The sequence below is a fragment of the Rhopilema esculentum genome, chromosome 8 (assembly GCF_057945365.1).
Source record: "Rhopilema esculentum isolate cy_ngs chromosome 8, ASM5794536v1, whole genome shotgun sequence".
Taxonomy (NCBI): domain Eukaryota; kingdom Metazoa; phylum Cnidaria; class Scyphozoa; order Rhizostomeae; family Rhizostomatidae; genus Rhopilema; species Rhopilema esculentum.
The window spans coordinates 7711178-7731325 of NC_142822.1; the positions used below are offsets into that span (position 1 = coordinate 7711178).

A 20148-nucleotide genomic window follows, 5' to 3' on the forward strand; every position below is an offset into this window, starting at 1 on the left:
TTTGTTGAACCTATTGGCAAAGTGACGATACCAGCTGTGGAAAGGCACTTTGCAGGTTGCACTTAACTGAAGACTGAAGAACTGAATGAAAATTTTCTCTATTCAAAGCCTTGGCTAAACGATTAGATTTTTCGCTCGATCTTTCTCTCAACAATTGATCTCAAAATCGAGCGAAGTCGAGTATGGGTGGCCAAACGATTTGATCTTTCGCTCGATTTTTCATTCGACTTTTCACTCACGCCAAAAAAATGAAGGCAAAGAAACGCAAATCGGCTGCCGTGTTTATCTTGCGTGCAAATATCCTTTTACAATCTCTTGACGAACTCGAGCGACATAAGACCCAGGGAAGTATGCTTCCCTGCCCAGCATAAGAGATGATAACTGCGCACGCGCTCACTCGACTCACTCGACAAGGTGGCCAAACGATTCGATTTTCATTCGACGACACCTTTTCACTCGACTTTTTTGCTAAAGATCAAACTTCACTCGACATCACTCGACGCCAACTGATTTGCTCGACAAGGTGGCCAAACGACTATATTTTTCACTCGATTTCTTGTCGATTAAAAAATCGAGTGAAAAATCGAGTGGTTTGGCAGGGGCTTAAGACTTTCTCCTGCAGCCAGCTGAGGGCTACTCTTCTCTCTAACTTTCCTAAATTTACGGTAATTATTGAGGAAAGAGCTGTTCTCATCTCTTAATTTTTCGTCATCCAGGCCGTAACTCTTCGCAACCACAACTGCCTTTCAATTGTTTTTTGAAAACATTCAGCAAGGCAAAATTTTGCTCTTCTATCTAAGTCATGGCAAAAACAATAACTTTTTGCGTCTTCTACAACACCAGCGAATTAATTTCGAAATGAACTGAGTTGAACTTAATGAAACCAAATGAACTGTCGGAAATGAGAGTTTATAAAATAACTGAGACCAGAGCGTAAATACTGTAATGAAAATTAGTAAGAAGAGTTGAGCATGCCCTATTTTACGACAGGTTTAGAAAAATATGCGACCTTTTGGACAGGATCGATGAAAGCCTTACATTTTGTCTAATATTTCAAATTTTCCGACAAACGTTGGATTTTCCTACTATCCGACAAAATTTTTGCCGGGGGGGGGGGGGCAGCTGCCCCCTGTGCCCCCCCAGCCACTGCGCCCCTGGGCTGTAAGAAAATATCAATCTTATCCGAGTATTCAAAGAATAAGAGGTAATCTTAGTGAGGCCAATGAATTCGACTTTCAAACGACATCTGTCAGGGAGGGTGAAAAGCAAATTAGGAAATTAAAGCAAAAAGAGGCCACTCCGTATGGAAGAGTTCCAGCTAAGATATTAAACCAAACTCAGAAGATATTTTTTCAATGTATCTGACTTCTTTCTTTAATAGCATGGCTGAATACTGCGAATTTCCTGACATTTCACATTCTGAGCATGTCTTTACAGGGCATGTTTCCCTGTTTTAGTGAATTTTCAGCTCCTGACGTTCATAGATTGGAAGAAATTTATAAAATCATTAAGATTTCTTAGAGCAACGCAAGCAGCTTTTAAGACCCAGGGGCCCTGTCTTTAATGATCAAATTGCTGGTACATGTTTTGGGTTCAGAGACCACAAACCAACACTAATAGAGAATAAATGGACTGCACAGTGTGCTAATGGAATAAATGTACTGACACATGGGCTATATTTATTCAACGTAATTTGACATTTCTTCCACCTAGTTTCTTTGAAGAAACTGCTATTGCGAGTAAGAAAAGGACCTGTACGCTTTGTATGAAAACATTTAAATAATTTATAACGCTCCACATTAGCACAGGTATGTTGTAGAAATACAAATAACGATTCAAGCCCACAAAACATTACAGTACAAGAAACCTTAGGATTATGTGAAGAAATGGATGAAAGTGGATTTTATCTGGTCCTGTTTGTTTTAAGGTGAGCATGATTATTATTATTTTCGATGTTGATATCCAAGGCGTAAGGTTACGGTAAACGTTTTCTGGATGAAAACATCAATTTTTCTGATTTCTTCACATTCTACTAGCCGAAATTTCAAGGCACAAAATGAAGCCATGTTTGAACCAATAGACATTTTGAAAAAGGAAGAGATCCCATCAGTGGTGTTGTGCTATCAAAATAACAAGGGGGGCTCTTGCATAAAATGTTGTGAAAACAATAGCAAAGGTAGAAGTTTGCAAATTTTTGGCATTAGCAAGGGGGGTCTCAGCCCCCTTGAGCCTCCCTATCACTACACCCCTGGATCCCATTTTAACGAAGGTTTCCATAATTTTTTTACGTTGCTTTGCGGTTGTGCTCGCATGTCTCATTTACAATATTGCATGTATCCCATGTACGGTTCTATTTATTTAAACAGGCTTATTTAAAGTGTCATTTTACATGCTTTGCCAATTGTTTTGATATGGTTGGAATCGCCACATTCTTGTGCATCGAATGATGTATAGTTTAATCTGATTCCGTTAATAAATTGGCTCAAAGGGAGAGAAAACCAAATATCGTGTCAAAAACGTTTAACATAACCTCCCTTCTATATATTCAAACATTTTGTTTTATTTCAAAAATTCCAGAAGCCATGAAATAGTCGCTTTTATTTTGAAATAGAATTGTCCGTATCTGTACACTGAAACATTGCAAACAATATGTTAAATAGAAAAATTAAAGTCTAGATATGAATATCTGATATTAAAACAAAACGGTCTCCATCTTTAAAGTGCAGTAAAGCCGTTTAACTTTCTTAGTGAAAAAGCTAGTTTTGTTAGGATCAAACTATTTGCTAGTCGTATTGCAAAAATGACAGTTTCTGCTTGAGGCACATTGATCTGTTTTGTGTTTGTAATTGCGATTTTGAGGTATAAGAAGACCGATAAAAAGCCTTATGTGCTGTCTACTTTAGTTAGCCTGCGCGCAGACTCAACTGGTTTTCCAACCGAAGAGTTCAGTTACATGAATCTAAGTTTAGTTGAATAGAAGGTTTCCATTATGGCCTGACAGGGGGGTCAGGGTCGAAGAGGGCCAACGCTAAAATTTTAAAAATATACCCTCAAATGGTAGTGTTTTTTGACAAAAACCTTCAAACGGTAGCATAAAAAGCGAAATTATTTCCTTGGTAGCATCCATTTCTTTGTGCGCCCTTGGTCCTTTTTAGACAAACTTCTTCATAATTGATTGTTGTTGTTTCGGGAAAGAAAAATCTTATTCATTATCTATAACAAAACCCAAGCTAAACTGAGTAGTTTAGTTATTATCAAAAATGGGCCATTTGGTAAGACCCTCAAACGGACTGGACCCCCTGTTAGGCCTTAATGGGGGTACCCCCCCCCCCCCGGGAAATGGCTAAAATCATTCCCGTCGCTAATTTTTATCGCTGGCTCCGAGCAGCAATTCACTCCATGGAAATCTTGTACAACGTAGAAGAATCCTGATGTTTTATCTGAATATCCGAAGAAATCATTTTTAGATGAAAATTTCGTTCGCATTTTACAAGAGTGCATGTCCTCATATTGTGCCCCTTGACTGTCCTCATATTTGTTGGTCATTGTGTTCAAGAAAAAGCTCTAACACGTTGAAATAACTTTCAAAACAATCAACATATCAAATAATTTTGCAATTTTATGGATTAATTCTCTCGAATAACTAACAAAACAATTTTCTGTTTTAATACAGATTGACAAGAAGTAAAACTTTTCGAAATTTTCCAACAGGTTGCAAAACTAACTATTCTAAATTCTTTTTAACGACAAAATAGACTCAAGTAAACGATTGTTTTTCTTAATTCAAGAAACATTCATTTTCAAGAAGTGGTTGACTTTCAAAATAATTTGCCCGAGACCCTATGCTGTTAAGTCAGAGTTAAGCTCTAACCTTGAAGTTGCCAAAGCTGGAGATGATATTAGTGGCGTCCCAACGGGGTGAACTCGGGATGGAAAACTCGGCTGGACTCCAAACTATCGATTCCTTTTTTGTTTAAACTTGTTGAAAAACCTTTGAGGGGGAGGGAGGAGGGTGACCAGATTTTCGTTCTTGAAAAAAGTTGCTTTTCCAAAGATTTTAAATAGATCAAAAATGCTAAAAAGGGCGTTCCCCACGTTTTCCAAGTGTCTGAAGGGCGTGGCCGAGTAAATATTGTTTGTCCATCCCAATTTCTTTGTCTGGCGATGCCACTGGATTAAGTCAACCCCCAAATTACCCACCTGTGCCTCTATTAAAAAAAATAATGACTTTTTAGCTTATTCTGCCACATGACAACATGCTGGATTCTACGGCTCCCGTGCAAAACAGAAGCGAACTTCTCAATTTCCGCAGCTGGCTATGCGTTAGATCACAACGTATTTGTAAGACTGACAATGTCCCTTGAGGATTGCAAGGTTCACTGCATGTACACGGACAATTGTCAGTCATTGAATTACAAAGTTTCAGGTAGTGAAAACTGTGAGCTAAGCAGAGAAACAAACGTATCCAAGCCTAACGATCTGGTCAAGAAGAGTGACTGGACATATTACGCGACAAATCAAAAAACGACCCTGGTAAGCATACCAAATTAGTTGCTGCGCTTGAAATGCGTTGTCTTCTTTAAAGATGTTTCTTCATTCATTGGCAATTGGCAGATATCAAAGTGACTAAAACTAAGCCGCTGTCAATCAAAGATTGGCCAATCAATAAATGTGATGCAACTCACACAGTTATTGATTGGCTAATAGAGTAGCGAAGTGTGACGTCATCAAAAAATCTCTTTGAATTTCTAAAATTTGACCACATAATCGGAAAGAACGACATAAACAACCTTTGAATTAGCAAAATCATTTGGATATGTTCAAAATTGGGCGAGATATGGTCAATGAAAGATTCAAAGTTAGCTAACGGATTACTGCTACTCTGGCCTGGTTCATAAAGTTATTAATCAAGTCCAAATTACAGAGGTTTGATGGGGCAAGAGCCTGTGCTCGAGAGGGGAGTGGCCATATCTCAGCCAATTTGTGACAAATTAAATTAATTTTGTATATTTTCAGGTATTTCATGACGCTCTTTCAACTTATGTCATCAAAATTCAAAAATTCTAAAAATAGATTATTTTTATGACATCATCGCTTTGGTACTCTGTAGTTGACTGACTGACGGCTTATGCCATATAAGTATCTTTCTGCTGCCTTTAATAATAAACAAATAGCTGGCAGAATGTATTTTTCACTGCTTAGGCATTGCGTTTGATATTTAATATTATTCTGAAATTTTGAGCGATGCAAAATCAACATTATTCTGAAAACGATGCAAAATTAAAATACATAAGACAGAGACTGTCCTTAATAAAACGCATAGAATAGAGCGCAATACAAACGATACCTTCCAGAAGCTGATATCTAACTTCTACCCCTATTATTCAGAAACACGTTGGTCACATTTTGCACGAAAAAGAGTTAAGTGGCATATAAAAAAATCCTTAAAAAGTTACCATTTTTTTCAAAGCGTTAAAAGAAAATTCTAAAAGCGTAAAAGAAGAACATTGTCTTTAGTTTTTCCTCTTTTATTTCTTCAATAACATACCCAAAAATGATATGAGACTGTTCCCGCCAGTTCTGGTCATTCTTCTGTCAAGGCATAACCTGTTACTTACAATTAATTTTGATTTCAGATTGGATCATTTTGCCAAAGAGAGCAGCCTTGCAAGGAAAACGAAGTCTGCATTGATGACTGCGTATGCCCTGGCTATCGTTGCATTGCCTGCTCAATGGAAAACATTTCTACCTATTGCTCTGCATTACGTGAGTAATAGTAGTGTCTTGATCTAAGTAGAAACCCCCTACTCTCAACTCAGTTTAACAGCTACAGTTCCACCGAAAATTTACAAAATTTGCCTGTTTTCTTTGTATTGTAAGGCAGCATGTTTATTTTATATTTTTTAATTTGCTTCTACCTAGCATCTGAAGATAGTTTTAGGACACTGAGAAGCTATGCTTATTGAACAGTGTTCTGGTTCAGTGTTCATATTTGTAAAGCATTGTTAAACTTTTACAGTACAAATATGATTTGTTTTTGCAAAAATTGCCATGCTACTAGGAGTCTAATTATGAGTTGAGACAATTTAATTACGAGCGGATTCCTATTTGCTAACAGACGCAGGGGCAAATGCCCCTTTGCCCCACTTACAATGGACCGTATAGACAGATCAAACTTTTTTAATTTCATTTTATGTACACTGCTCATTTTAAACATGATTATGCAATTTAGTTAAGAATGTCAATTAGACCCATCTTCATCCGTAAATAAGAAAACTGTTTACACGATACCATTTTTAAATGAACACTAATATCATACCATATACAAATGATACCATAAACAATTCAACTCAATGACCAATTTACAAACGCTAATAACTACAAAACGGCTAAAGATATGAAAAAAATAATAACAGATTCGTTTTCAGGAGGTCTGATTTCCTCGTATTCTGAAATAAAAATTTTGGGCTAGAGTGTCCCTTTAACACGGAGACGCTGACGAATAAGGTATGAAGTGAAGACGTTAACAAGTACGATATGAAATAGTTTATCTTGTTAACGGATACGCAAAAAGGCTACTATTATTGGGAGGCCTATTGTATGAGGTCTAAAAGCCGCAAAACAATGCACAAGGATTGCAAAACGTGTCGTGGCACAATAAGTGAATACTCGCTAAGAATAAAGGGAAACATTGCTAGAAGTAACTTTATGTCAAGTTATTTTGGTTCTCACTCTGTTTCACGTCGCATTTGACCAAACACAAACATCATACAAACACAAACACAAACAAGCTGACATTTCACGTCATCTAACGACGCAAGACGCATGTCGTAATCGTAATCTAACGAAGCCGTAACCTGCAGAAAACCCATTGCCAAATCCGTAGATCGCACGTAGAAATGGGGTCGTGAAGCCGCAAACTTATATTAGGCCCCCCTTATAAAAGGACAGGTGGCATCATCGTGGATTCGAATCGAATTTGGCTCTGATTTAGTCGTGTACACGATGAAGATTTCACTTCATAACATGTTGATCAGCGTTGTCAGTTCATACATGAGCATCAGCATCAAATGTTTATAACAGACCTAGTCGTCTATGTGACAAATTTTTCATCTAGTTCGTGCAAAACGTACAAAATCAATATCAAATTTGTATCAGAATTGATCGCCTACACGAAAACGATTTCATACAGTGTTGGTCAGCGTTATCATTTCATACGTGTTCATCAGCATTAAATTTTGATCAGATTTGTTCGTATTTACGATAAAGGTTTTATCTTATACAGTATTACTGAAAGAATATACTTAATACAAGTGGGTCAATATCCAAATTGCATCGAATATGGTCGCTCACACGATAATAATTTTCTGTTCATATTGGCATTGGGGAACTTCATCGATTTCAGTAGGCCAATACGGTATCTTATTATATCGTATTTGCCTCAAGATGTTACCGTTTGCGTCTTAATTTCATACTGTAATCACAATTGTCTCAGTGTAATCGGTAGACCAATACAGTATGTTATTGTATATGTCAAAAGTTTACCATATACCGTATAGGTCTCCATTTCATTCCATATTCATGAGTATTCGTGAGTGTCTCCGTGTAATCGGTAGGCCAATTGCAAAGATACGTTTTTTTAAATGAATACCTGATTTTTGCTGAGCTTCAATGTTCTTAAATTTTTTTTGATTTTGAGCCTAAGAATAATTTTGAGCCTGACATTATCTTAAATTTCAGCGATTTTTAGCGTTAATATACTTATAGAAAATATTCTTGTATAAAAAAGTGTGTATACCAACATGGGTTGTTATCGTCTATCATTCATTTGAATAAGGTATCTTGACAACGGAGCCTTTAAAAGTTTAACACCGTAAACATTTCAATATGCCACGAAAAGTGGAAACATAATTTGTTTACAAACGGATGCTTTGTCCGCCAAATCTCCGAGGAAAAACGTCTGATTATGAACAAGTTTTCGTGAGAAAATAACTATGGACTTAAGAAGATTGTTCTAGGATAAAATACAAATTATCTTATAACAAAAAGATCTATTAATGATCTATCATTTTATTTCTAGTACAATTTATTACTGAATTTTCATAGTTTTTTTTCTATTACATTGTACAGCACGCAATCTAGTATATTGAGGTTCTCGTAAGCCTGATAAAAATTAAACTTAACAATAATTTAATTTTATGTTTCTTGAATATTTTTCGAACTATGTTGTGTTGCAAGCTATTGTCTTCTAAAGCAGGAGGAAGCAAGCGGGGGTTCAGAGGGGGCCTGGGCCTCCCAATATTCTAGAGGTCCCAAAAACAAAACGTTTGCAGATGGTATTGAGTTTGAAAATGTGCACATGTTGCCTCGTTACCCCTACTCCCGCGAATGTGTTGGTTTGTGCATGTTTGTGCAATACCTCTGTACATTATTATTAATATAGTCATTTTTTATATGTTTGTAAAATAACATTTCGGGCCCCCCAATGTCAAAGTCCTAGCTGCCCTCATGCTCTAAAGTAATGATACGGAATGAGATTATATAGTTGACTTGGTTTTCTCAAATTATTTGAATTCCCACAAAAATTAACTGCATTACATCTCTTAATCTATAAGTCAAATGAGTTGGCGATTAGGAAATTTGAAAGCTCTTTCAGCTTTGACAGAGAAAGTAAAAATTGTAAAAATACATCTAATGGATTATAAATACATTTAATGGATTATAAAAATATATTAGAAGGTAAACCTAAATAATCCCCTGAAAACTTTTCAAATGATCCATTTAGTGCCACGGTACCTCTATCCATTTAAATCTCATCCAATATCAGTCCATTTAAATACTAGCTCTGTCAAAGCATACAGAACCTAAACTTTCACTTAGGATAATCTTTGTTTTATATGAGACTTCATGTATGTACAATACGAAAATTTAAAGCATAGGTGTGAGACTTATTGCAGCTTTATAAATTTGCATTTCAGCCAAGCGCAGCTGTAAACGAATTTACACCAGAGGCTCTACAACAAGCGGAATCTATTCGCTGGATGAGATTGGACAGCATTATTGTATGATGGATGGCGACTGTGGCCAAGGAGGTTGGACACTAGCAATGAAGGTTGATGGGACAACAGTAAGTACCAGGGGAATGAAGCCCCATCAAACTGAACTTATCAATACTGCCTTTGACTTACTTAATGCTACATTTAAAGATTCAAAATTTGCAATCACTGTTGCCTTGTCCATGATAAAATTGTTAACAATACTTTTTGAAAATTTTAACCCCAAAAAATGGACTATAAAATTTTCGATCAGCATCACTGAGCAATTGCATGACTCAATTAAGTTTTCTCTATTTGTAAAGGCTAGTACTAATATCTTCTAAATTAGGTTCTTACCCAAATGATAGAAGCCTATGGTTCCTCTATTATTGAGCCTCTGTGCCGGATTTTTAAAAAAGTCTTGATACAGAGATTTATTCATCGACTTGGAATAAGGCAAACATCGTTCCCATTCACAAAAAGGGCAGCATGCAGTGTAAAAAAAACTACAGGCCTATTTCTCTGCTTCCGATTCTTGGAAAGATCTTCAAAAAACTGTTATCGACAAAATTTACTCCACTCTTTGTGAAAATGGACTTCTAGCTCCAAATTAATCAGGATTTCGGAACTGCAAAATAAGATAATGAACATTTTCTCCTGCCCTGGCAAAAGCTGAAAATGTGGGGAGCGGTTCTCATAACACTACAATAATTATCAAGGTAACTCCTACCCACTTAGGCCTTTGCCTATTGTCTCCACCAGTTCCCGACGTTGGGGAGGCGAGTTTGCCTAACCTTGGGGAGGCGAGCAAGATAAAGTTTTACAATGAGTGAGGCAACCCTTCATCCTGAAGTTAAAGAGCATGCCCTTACTTTTTACAACATGCTTTTGATATGCACACTAGCATCCTACGTTTTTTAAGATGAGTGTACAAAAGCTTCCCTCAATGCCATTAAAAATCATTATGGGGAAACCATCCCGCTGCATATAAAGCAAAACAAATGGTCATCTTTATTCTCAAGCATAATTATATTGCCTGTACACTCTCTTTTTTATATGAACAATTTTATTAAAACACAATCCTCTAAATTGGTCAAAAGTTAAAACCAAGCGGAGGCTGTGCTGCTGTAAAATTTAACTTTGAACAATGTTTCATCTAAAAGACGAGGAGTTTTTAACCATCTAGGGGTCCTTATTCGGCGAACTTTCAAACTGGTTGTAAAATAAAGGATGTTTCACTCACTTTGTTGGCAAACGAGGCTTGAAAACTTCCCTAGAGCGCAATAATTTAAGAACAAATTACGAACAATCCATCCTCAGGTTTTCGAAAAAATTTAGAACAGCCAGCCTGAACTTCAATTTACTGGTTCTTATAAAAAGAGTGTATTGGTAAACTTTATTAACATCCCTTAAGGCACCGCAGTGTCCCGATGAGGCGTCGTACATATTTTGGAAAAAATTTATCAATGACATAATTTTTTTCTGGCAACACAAGCTTGAAAACCTACAGGAATTTATACAATACACTCTATGTCATCCAAAAAAAATAAAATTCATATTAAAGACAGTACACAGTCGACTTCGCTTAAAATCACACTACTGGTTACAGCCAGATCAAATTTAGACCCAACTATGCAAAACTATTCAATAAAATTTAAACCCAAATAACGCCGTTTAAAGTGTCACACTCGGTTTATAGTCACAAGCTTTCAAGCAACATTTAATGTACTGTAGTATTTCTATTCTGACAGGCGCCGCTTTTATTTAGGCACACGGTTGGGATTACATCTTTTTTCTTAGTTTTCTGGCAAGCGGTACTTGTCTTTTTGTATGGTTATTAAAATAAGACGCTAATATCGACCAAGGGTGTAACACTTAAGTCCACAGTGAAAAGAAATCAGAATCTATTTAGAAATCTATTCCAAGCTTAGCTTACACTGGCAATACCTATTTTGTGTCACTGGTAGACTTAAGCATTTAACGTTTGGAACAGACAAATTCCAAGCATAGCATACTTCTTGTTAAAGTTATAAAAAAAACAAAGAAGACCCATTGGTAGAAAACATTTGCCCTGGGAAAATCACTTTTGCCCTGCGAGAAGGTCCAATTTTCGTGGTTGAAGGGTGAAACACCCCCCCCCCTATACCCCTCCTCAAGTGACGCCCCTGATAATGCGTTGTGATCTCCTTGGTCAACACTCAGAAATTCCCGGTTTAGACATTTCACAATATGATTCAAAATCCTTATGCACACTGCTTCTCTATGGACCTCCATTGTTGAATGAATTTGCCAGCAAAATAATTATGGAAGCTACAATATCCTTTATCAGAGGAACAAAACGACCTGACTGAATGCAGCTACCCGATATCTATTTTTTATTATTTTATTTTATTTGTTTGGTTAAGTAACTTAAATAACAGTTATTTTCTTGGTTTGTTCTTTGTCCCTTTGTTGACTTGAGTGACAGAATGGTTAAATTTTTTGTGAGTGCCATTTATAGAGGTAACTCGATGACCTTGTGTCTTTTTCTTCTATGCCTGGCATCATATGAAGTAGCTGCTGCCTTGCCTAGCCTTAATGTTTTAATTGCCTAGATATAGAAGGGAAAAAATGATAGAAATATTAGAGAACGTCAATCACTGTGGCATTCATGGGGTAAGGAAGTCATTAATGTTAGCTATTTAAGTCAACCTGCCAACTTGCAATTTTGCTGAATGTCAACTGAGCCTATAAGATCGATTCTTTCCAAATTTATCAGTCAGACTCGAAAACAAAACATTTTAGGGTTGATTAAATGCTGACTTGCTTTCAAATGGTTCAAAACTGTGTCAGCATTTTATTCAGTGGCGGATTCAAGGGGGGCAACTAGGGGCAGTTGCCCCTCCCTCAACGAGTTGAAGCAAGTCTGGCGCCCCTTTTTTGGAAATTATGCGCCCCTTTTGAAGAATGAGAATCAAGTGAAAAAGTTTCTGAGACCGATAAGTTAGTTTGCTTCAAGGATTACCTCGAAGTTATGTTGTTTATTCCGAAAATGAATTTGAAATTTTTATAAACAGCCAGAACATGTTCAACACATTTCCTCTAGAAATGGATTACAAGGCGTTAGGTAGGGGTAGATCATATTTCCTGAAAAATTAACCTCGTATAAAAGCACTGAAACGAGGCAAAGGGGCGTGGCAAGTGAACCCTCCCATTCTGTAGTACCTGGAACTGCCACTACTTGCAGGCTAATATTATCGATTTACAACAACTTTGATTCCTAAATGCATCCTGTTTCCTGGACTCTTCCAAGTTTCAGGTCGGTTGCGGGGTTCACAAAGGGTCGGCTTATCATACAAAGGATAAAGGAATTTATACTGAGAGAAACTGTGATCGAGTGAAACAGCCAGGGCAGTTATCGATCTCTGCAACCAGTTACTCTGTACTTCGTTGCTCTACCAAATGAGCTACTCGGTCACATGTTTGAATCGAAGCCCCAAGCCACGCCACTTACACACAACGCCCCTTCTCACCTCCTCCCTCCTCATCCCCTTCCCCTTCCCCATCGTAGCATTTCTCGCAATGAGCAACGGACTGCTATGCAAAAGGACCTTTCTCGCCAGGGGAAGGGCGGTAATTAATAAAACATCTAACTAAAAGATGCAGTCAGAATTAAGGTACTTGATGATGTGATGGATTTTAATTTCATTTTGTGGGATTTTCTTTCATGTCACTGAACTTGTAGCTTCTTTTTTACCAGAACACTTTAGTCTCAAACTCGCCCCTCTGGACAAATGGAGAACTGCACAGATACACAGACACAAACCTCAATGATGGAAATGCCAAGTTTGATGCCTTTAAAAGTGTTGATTTCCAAACTGTGTGCATTGGAATGAAGACTAAAGGTGCTGCAATAGAGACCATTAAGTGGTTGAAGATACCAAAGCTGTCGTCATCTTTGCTTGATGTATTTTCATCTGATCAGAGTTCAGATACGAAACTGAGTAGGCAAGCGTGGAAAGACTTGGTGCCAGAAATCAGCGAACCCTTGCAAATAAACTGCAACAGGCAAGGATTCAATATCAAAGATGATAGAAATCAGTTTCAAATTAGAATTGGCATACTTGGAAACAACGAGGATGATTGCGGAAGTATTGACTCAGCAATAGGAGTTGGAACTAACAGCCCGTCATATAGTGGAAGCTTCCGTCAGTGGCCCAAGGAATCGGCATACTTGAATCCAAAACAGGTTTTTATCTTTGTTCAGTAGCAACACAAAGCAACAAAGCACTTAACACATCAGACAGCCAAAAAGCAAAATTATTTTTGGACCAAAGTCCTTGCCCTGGCCAGAGACAGATTAAGCGGCAAGGATTAGGGGGGGAGGGGTTGAAAATTATTTGATTTTGGTGTCCCACCTTTCAGATGTCTGGAAAATGACGAAAATATCCTTTTAAGAATTAAGCTTATTTACTTCAAGGTGAAAACGATAAGAAGATGAATAAAGTAAATTTTTGCATTATTTTGTTACTACTGGCCATCAAAAATGCTTTTTACCGAATCAAAGCAAAATTTACTAAAGAAAACAAAATTTTTTGGGGACACCGCACCCCCTAGAACCCCGGTAAATTCGTCCCTGGCCCTTACCCAGTCTTGTTAATGTTGGGTTGTAGAAAACTCTAAAATTATGTGAGAGTTTAGTCAAAACGGCAGGAAATGCCCCTCCAACTTTTAATCATATTCGTTATATTCATGAATCAAAGCTTTTCGTGATTTTTCAAGTCTGCCATCATCAGCAACCCACCTTCACCCACCTTCACCCGATTTATACCCTGCAAATTTTGCAGTGGTGTCTATTAATCATGGCCCTGTTTTTTGCAGTGGCGGCGAAAAGGGGTGTGACATGGAGGGTTAATCTCTCATACTTTTGTCAATACATGGTCCACATCGATCTTCTAAGATTTGATAAAAGAAAGTCACTCAGAAGTTTTAGGTCATATTCATAAGACTTGCCCAACGAAAAACACCTAGTTTATAGCACCAAAATGAAGTAAAGCCTTGGCCAAACTAGGCAACATTTGAGCAACATCCGGGATTTGTGAATGTTGCCCGACAATGTTGCCCAGTTTGGCCAAGGCTTAAGAAGCAAGTGGTCTCACTGGTGACACCAATTACCTTATCATTCCGTTGTAGCTGGCGCCATCACTGTTTCTTTACATAGAGTTCTGGAGGCCCAGAAATAGTCCAATCTGACCCAAACTTTATATAAACATTATCCCACAATTTAAGATACGTTATGGTTCTGGTGCCTAATTTGAGAGCCAAAAATTTTCGACTTTTTTATTGCAGATAATATAATTGTTTGGAATATTCAGAGAAGGAATTTTTTTAAGCGTTCCAGCATTGTAAAAGAAGGTGTAGGCAGGCACCGCAGAGGTAGGGGACTGGGGGGGCTCTAGCCCCATTTTTTGCCAGAAATATACGATATAAAAAGAAGAACCATCAGTAAAGCCTCTTTTTATTCAGTGTTAGCTCCCCATCACCTCTTTTAGACCCCCCACGTTTCTCAATACTCCGCGGTGCCTGGTATGGTGGCATGTCGGCCATTTTGCCTCATCTCTTTGCAAAATTCTGCCGGCCTTGTCTGTTCATTCTTTGGTGACATCAGGGCTGGAATTAAATTTCAGGGCCCAAGCCACAAATTTTAAAGTTGGGGGCCAAGGCTAGAAAAAGTAGGGGGCCAAGGCTAGAAAAAGTAGGGGGCCAAGGCTAGAAAAAGTAGGGGGCCAAGACTTCTTTTCCCTTTTATTACAGCTTTAAAACTACTTGCTCCACAAAAAGATGGCGTGGGCCCTTAGGCTTAGATGAATTTGATAAAGGGTAAAGCCGAAAACCCACTCTGGAAAACGATCCGCGGATCGGATCAGTTTGAAATGCACTCTACACGGGATCCTTGCCTCACGACGCAAGTGCTCTATTGTTTAAGAAGTTCTAATTCGATTTTGATCAAAAGAAAACTATTGTACTGGAAGGGTTAAAAAAGTTGAAATGATTTCAACTTTTCTTTCAATCCGTTTTGGTCAGTCGCGGATCCGATCCGCGGATCATTTTCGGGAGTGGGTTTTCGGCTTAAAATACTCAGCTGCGCGTAAAAAGCTCGCACAAATTCAGTCATAACTTTCGGGGCACAATCAACCCAAAGTTGCTGCAATGTTATGCATATGATAATCAAAGGTGTGATCTCCTTTGTGCGATCAATGTGGTGATAAAACGTTTTTCACACAACCAAAATAAACCAAGTTTGGAAACACTGCTACAATTCATTCATACATCAGAAAGTTTCTTGAAGCACTAGACAAAGAAAGCACAAAGACTTTTTGAAGCACTAGACAACACCAATAATAGTCTAGCTTATCAAGCAATTCGTCTTTCTCTAAACATGCATAGTGATAAAGCCTTGGCCAAACGACTCGATTTTTCACTAGATTCTTGTTCTTGACATTTGATCTCAAAATCGAGCGAAGTCGAGCATGGATGGCCAAACGATTGGATTTTTCACTCGATTTCTTGTTGAGCAAAAAATCAAGTGAAAAATCGAGACGTTTGGCAGGGGCTTAACTGGGTATCTCATGCCCGCGACCTACGGGTACGCTATGGCATGCAACAATCGGATACTCGTCCTATTATTAAAACCAAGGCCATAAGTCATTTTTAGTCAAAAGTATTTGGAAGATTGAAGGAACACATAAATGAAAGCAGAAACAAAATTTTCACGCCTCATTTAAAACAGTTTGCAAATCTGAGTCTTACCTTGACTACATACAAGATTTTACAGTGAGATGCATATTAGCAAAACTTAGGGTCACTGCTCATAATCTTTTAATTGAAACAGGGTGTTTTAGTAAGAACAAAACTTCGAGAGACGAAAGGTTTAGCCAGCATTGCAAATCGCTGAATATTTTCGCAGTTGAGAATAAAGTCCTTTTACTCTTAGCTTGCTCCCTTTTTAATGAAGAACGAAACATATTTCTACAAAAAATCTACAGAATTTTTCCAGATACTGCCTCGTTGAACGAATTCAACCTGATCATTTGGCTAATGACCCAAGAGGATTACAAAGCAACAAAACTTTCGGCCAATTTCTGCAATAGGTCGTTTGAAAAAAAATCAAATTTTTTAAGCAACCCTAATAATATTTTATTCTAAACATTTACTTCTTTCATGGCTGTATCTTTTGCAGAATATTGTGCTTAGTTTTTCCATAATTGTATCTTTGAACTATTAGATTTGTTATTGTTGAATAGTTTTTTTAAAAAATCGCCATAAATAGCTTTATGATTATAAGCAGGTAAGCAGTTAAGAGCCATCTCGGCGTAGATACTTGATTTCCAAAAAATGTAGCAACAGCACTAAAGACCTCACTAAAATCATGTGCATAATTTATGATTTTGATTAATGATTTGTTCTGTCAATTTAGCAATTTATCGGTTTTGGTCCTTGGCCACTGTGAGCCGCCATTTTTGATTACCTTTTTCAGACTTTTGTACCCTAAGTGTACATGACGGATTATTTTATATCTACTCGAAATGTTAGTTGCGGTAATTAAGTCTCGGTCGAGGGTTGCAAAGTAAAGAATGTAAATAATGAACAGTGTAAACGTAAGTAGCATTCTCGATTGTACCTTTATAGTTAAATGACACAAACAAATCGGTACTTATTTTTTCTTTGTTCGGTATTTATTTTTTGTCTTTTAAACTGTAAAAACAGTAGAAAATGATAAATTTTATTTTCTTAATTCGATACTCATTCGAATGATAACAAATGTATTTAATGAGATGACTGAAACATTGCACGAAATTAGCTAGAATGAGTCGTAAGAATATGTCCCTCCTGAAGTCTTTACGATATGCAAAAAGTTCTGTATTTCCATTCTTTCTTTATGCGTGGCCAAAATGGCTCAACGTTATCAAAGACGAAGTATTAACACGTTAGACTGGATATAAGCAAGCTAAAACGTTTCTGAGCTTTTAGGCTTTCAAGTTCCCAGAACCTTTAATTTTTATTTAAGAAGGCAACACTTTAGCAAAATGTTGATTTTCAAGGAGTTCTCCACTAATATTTTACAAAATAAAGCATCAATTTCGTAGAAACACTGGAATCCTGCGAAAATTGCAGAGGCCTCAATCCGTTTGAGACATATCGTAAAATTCGTAAGCCGCAGTCGACAATATGGCCGCAAAGCCTACAATCCCAGGCAAAACTGTTGAGACAAAATAGAATTTTTTGCAATTTTCTACTTTACGTTGCCCCTGTAATTCCGAATCCCCCCTTTCCCCGAATCAATGTGGAATTTGTAGTTCTATCATTTCTTCTTTAAAATCATGCATTCAAGATTGAATTGGGGGAGGGGGGGAGTAATTTTTCAAAAGAGAGAGAAAATATCAACTTTCCTCGAAAATTCTCAACAATTTTTGTCCGGGATTGTAGAACCCGTAAGCCGAAAAACCGTGAAGCCATGGAGCCTCGGAACCGTGGAGCCTCGGAGACGCGAAGCTGCTAACCTATAATGGTCCCTATCAAAGACATATAGACATAGAGGATAGATTTTACATTGATAAAGGAAACCAGGAGCACTGCAATGCGTCTAAAAAAGTAATTTATATTGTATGCTTCCTCGCAACTTAAAAAATTCTAACATTTATATCTTCCATTTCAGAATATTAACACGTCCTAACACTGGGTGGTTCAATATACAATGTGATTATAAATGTTTAAAATAACTCAATATTTATGTGAAAAAATATATGCTTAAGACTATGAGTTTAAAGTAAATATGCAAAATTCTTGTTGTTTCGTGCCGTTGTTTCCTGCCTTTTTTTCTTTGCTTTTTGAGAAGCATAATCATCGTCAATTATCATATCTTTAGTGAATGTAATTAGGGAATTTCGCATAACCATCTAGCAATAGCAAAATTTCGACTTTTAAATTTTTAAAATCTGATGATGTTATCGGAAAGAGCTTTCAAACCTGAGTAAAAATGATAAAACATCAATATGATTGCAAAATTTTCTTTAAAATTTCTGTTTGAAAATTAATTTATCTCTGTTTCTAAATAAAATCAAGCTGTCGGCAACAAATTGATGGCCAGTAAACATATCGACCCATTGGTAACGGCCCGTTATCTTGTTTCTTTCATAACTTTTTTCATCAAGAAATTTGTATTTACCGATTTCTCATACACTTGTGATCCAACGATTTAGTTGCTACACTTTTTGCTTGGGGGTCTTACGCTTTGGCCTCGGGGCTTCATAAGCTCGTCGTCATAAGGGGAATTGTAGAAAGCATGAAGAGTTTTTCAGTAAATTTAAGAATCATCAAATTAATTATTGCGTCAATTTACAGATAATTAAATTTTTCACAAAGGAAATTTACTTGCCAACCAAGATGGTAATACTTCAGAAAGATGAAAAATTGAGATCAGTAACGTAGCAGAGGCATCTAGTTCCCTAAGGAAAAATTGAAACGGGGCCCCACCGTTGGGACGGCAAAAAGTCCCATCCAGCGCTGTATGTAGCCACAGTACGTGAATCACAATAGCAAGTTAAAAAATTATACTTTTCTCTCGTTATGAAGGCTGAGTTGTAGCAGCTTCAGTTGAAGAACTTTGAACGTTTTCGAATATGAAGTTAACTTGAATAAAGTGTTAAGAACACGGATTTAAAAATTTTTTGGGGTCCCCTTTCATTTGGTCGGATGTCCTTAGTTATCGAACTAAAGGCCGATTTCCATTTGACATTTTTTGTGCGCGCGGGCGTAGCGCCCAAATCTAAGCATGCGTAGTTAAAATCAATTGGTCTCGATTTTGCATCCGCTGTGAGCGCCAGAAAGTTGATAGGGTCTCAATTTTTTGTGCGCTTGGCCACTTGACAGCAGCCCTTCGCTACGCATGCTCAGATTTGGGCGCTCCGCCCACGCGCACAAAGAATGTCAAGTGGAAATCGGCCTTAACGTACGTTACGCCATTGATTGAGATGCGTGGGAGAATGTGACATCCTTATCCATGGTGGCATGATACAATCGCTTACAAATTAATCAAATGTCATGTGACATCGGTCTGCAATGCCAGAAAGACGCTAGGCAACAATAATGAGTTTTTCAATAATTAATGAACTCTTATGCTATCTGAATGCAAAAACAAGTGCATATTGAAGCCTTGAAAGTAATATTCCCACGTTATTGGATTCGTTTTTGGATACGCTTCCCTCTCACAATATCAAATAAACAATCAATCCCTGCACAGGGTATTGAATTTGTTACTAAACAAAAGCTCGAAATGGTCGTATGGTATTATGTTAGTTTTGTATACAATTCTCGCAGCCTCTCCGATGCGAAAACAAGATCTGATCATATGATATAAGATTCATTTTTAAAAATAATTTTTTGTATCTGGTTTTTCTGACTAGTCCGATGCAAACACGTAACGTTGTTGCATGATTTTAAATTGATTCATGTATCAGATTCTCTCAGCATTTCCGATCGACAAAATCAACCTTGTCACATGATCTTAGATTCATTTTTGCATCCGATTCTCCCAACCAATTCGATGGAAAAATTTGAACTTGTTACATGATTTTAAATTGATTCATGTATCAGATTTGCTCAGCCATTCCCATCGCACAAATCAATTTTGTCACATTATCTTGTATCAGTGGTGGCGCCAGGGGAGGGCTAGGGGGGGAGGCTGCAGCCCCTCCGTTGGAAGCATTTAGCCCCCCGCCCCCCCCTCCCCCATCGGAGGAAATTTTAGGTTATTGTCGGAGCAAATTTGACAAAATAACGTACGAAAACTGCTTATTTCAGTCATTTTAGCCCCCCTTTCGGAAGCTCCAGCCCCTCTGTCGGAAGATTTCTGGCGCCACCTCTGTCTTGTATACACTTTTGTATCTGATTCTTTCGGGCATTGATAGCTTTAAGTACGGGGACATGTCATTATTCTAGAGGTACCTTCGATCGAAAAGAGCGGATTATCAGCATTAGTTTCTAACATATGCTTTATTAAATTGATATATGACCTTTGACATATGAAAAATGATATTGTCTTGTGGAATCATGGGTCAAGTTTTAGTTTTAGTCA

The 20148-nt window shown here is 37.5% G+C and overlaps 1 protein-coding gene across 1 annotated transcript; it reads left to right on the forward strand.

Annotated features, from left to right (window-relative positions):
- The first annotated feature begins 1583 nt into the window (after positions 1-1583).
- LOC135694886 (uncharacterized) lies at positions 1584-19451 on the forward strand. Its single transcript, XM_089109662.1, has 5 exons — positions 1584-1927; positions 4236-4533; positions 5637-5766; positions 8979-9127; positions 12775-19451. Exons 1-5 carry the CDS (start codon positions 1887-1889, stop codon positions 13282-13284), a joined length of 1128 nt encoding a protein of 375 aa, XP_088965788.1. The 5' UTR covers positions 1584-1886; the 3' UTR covers positions 13285-19451.
- The last annotated feature ends 697 nt before the right edge of the window (positions 19452-20148 follow it).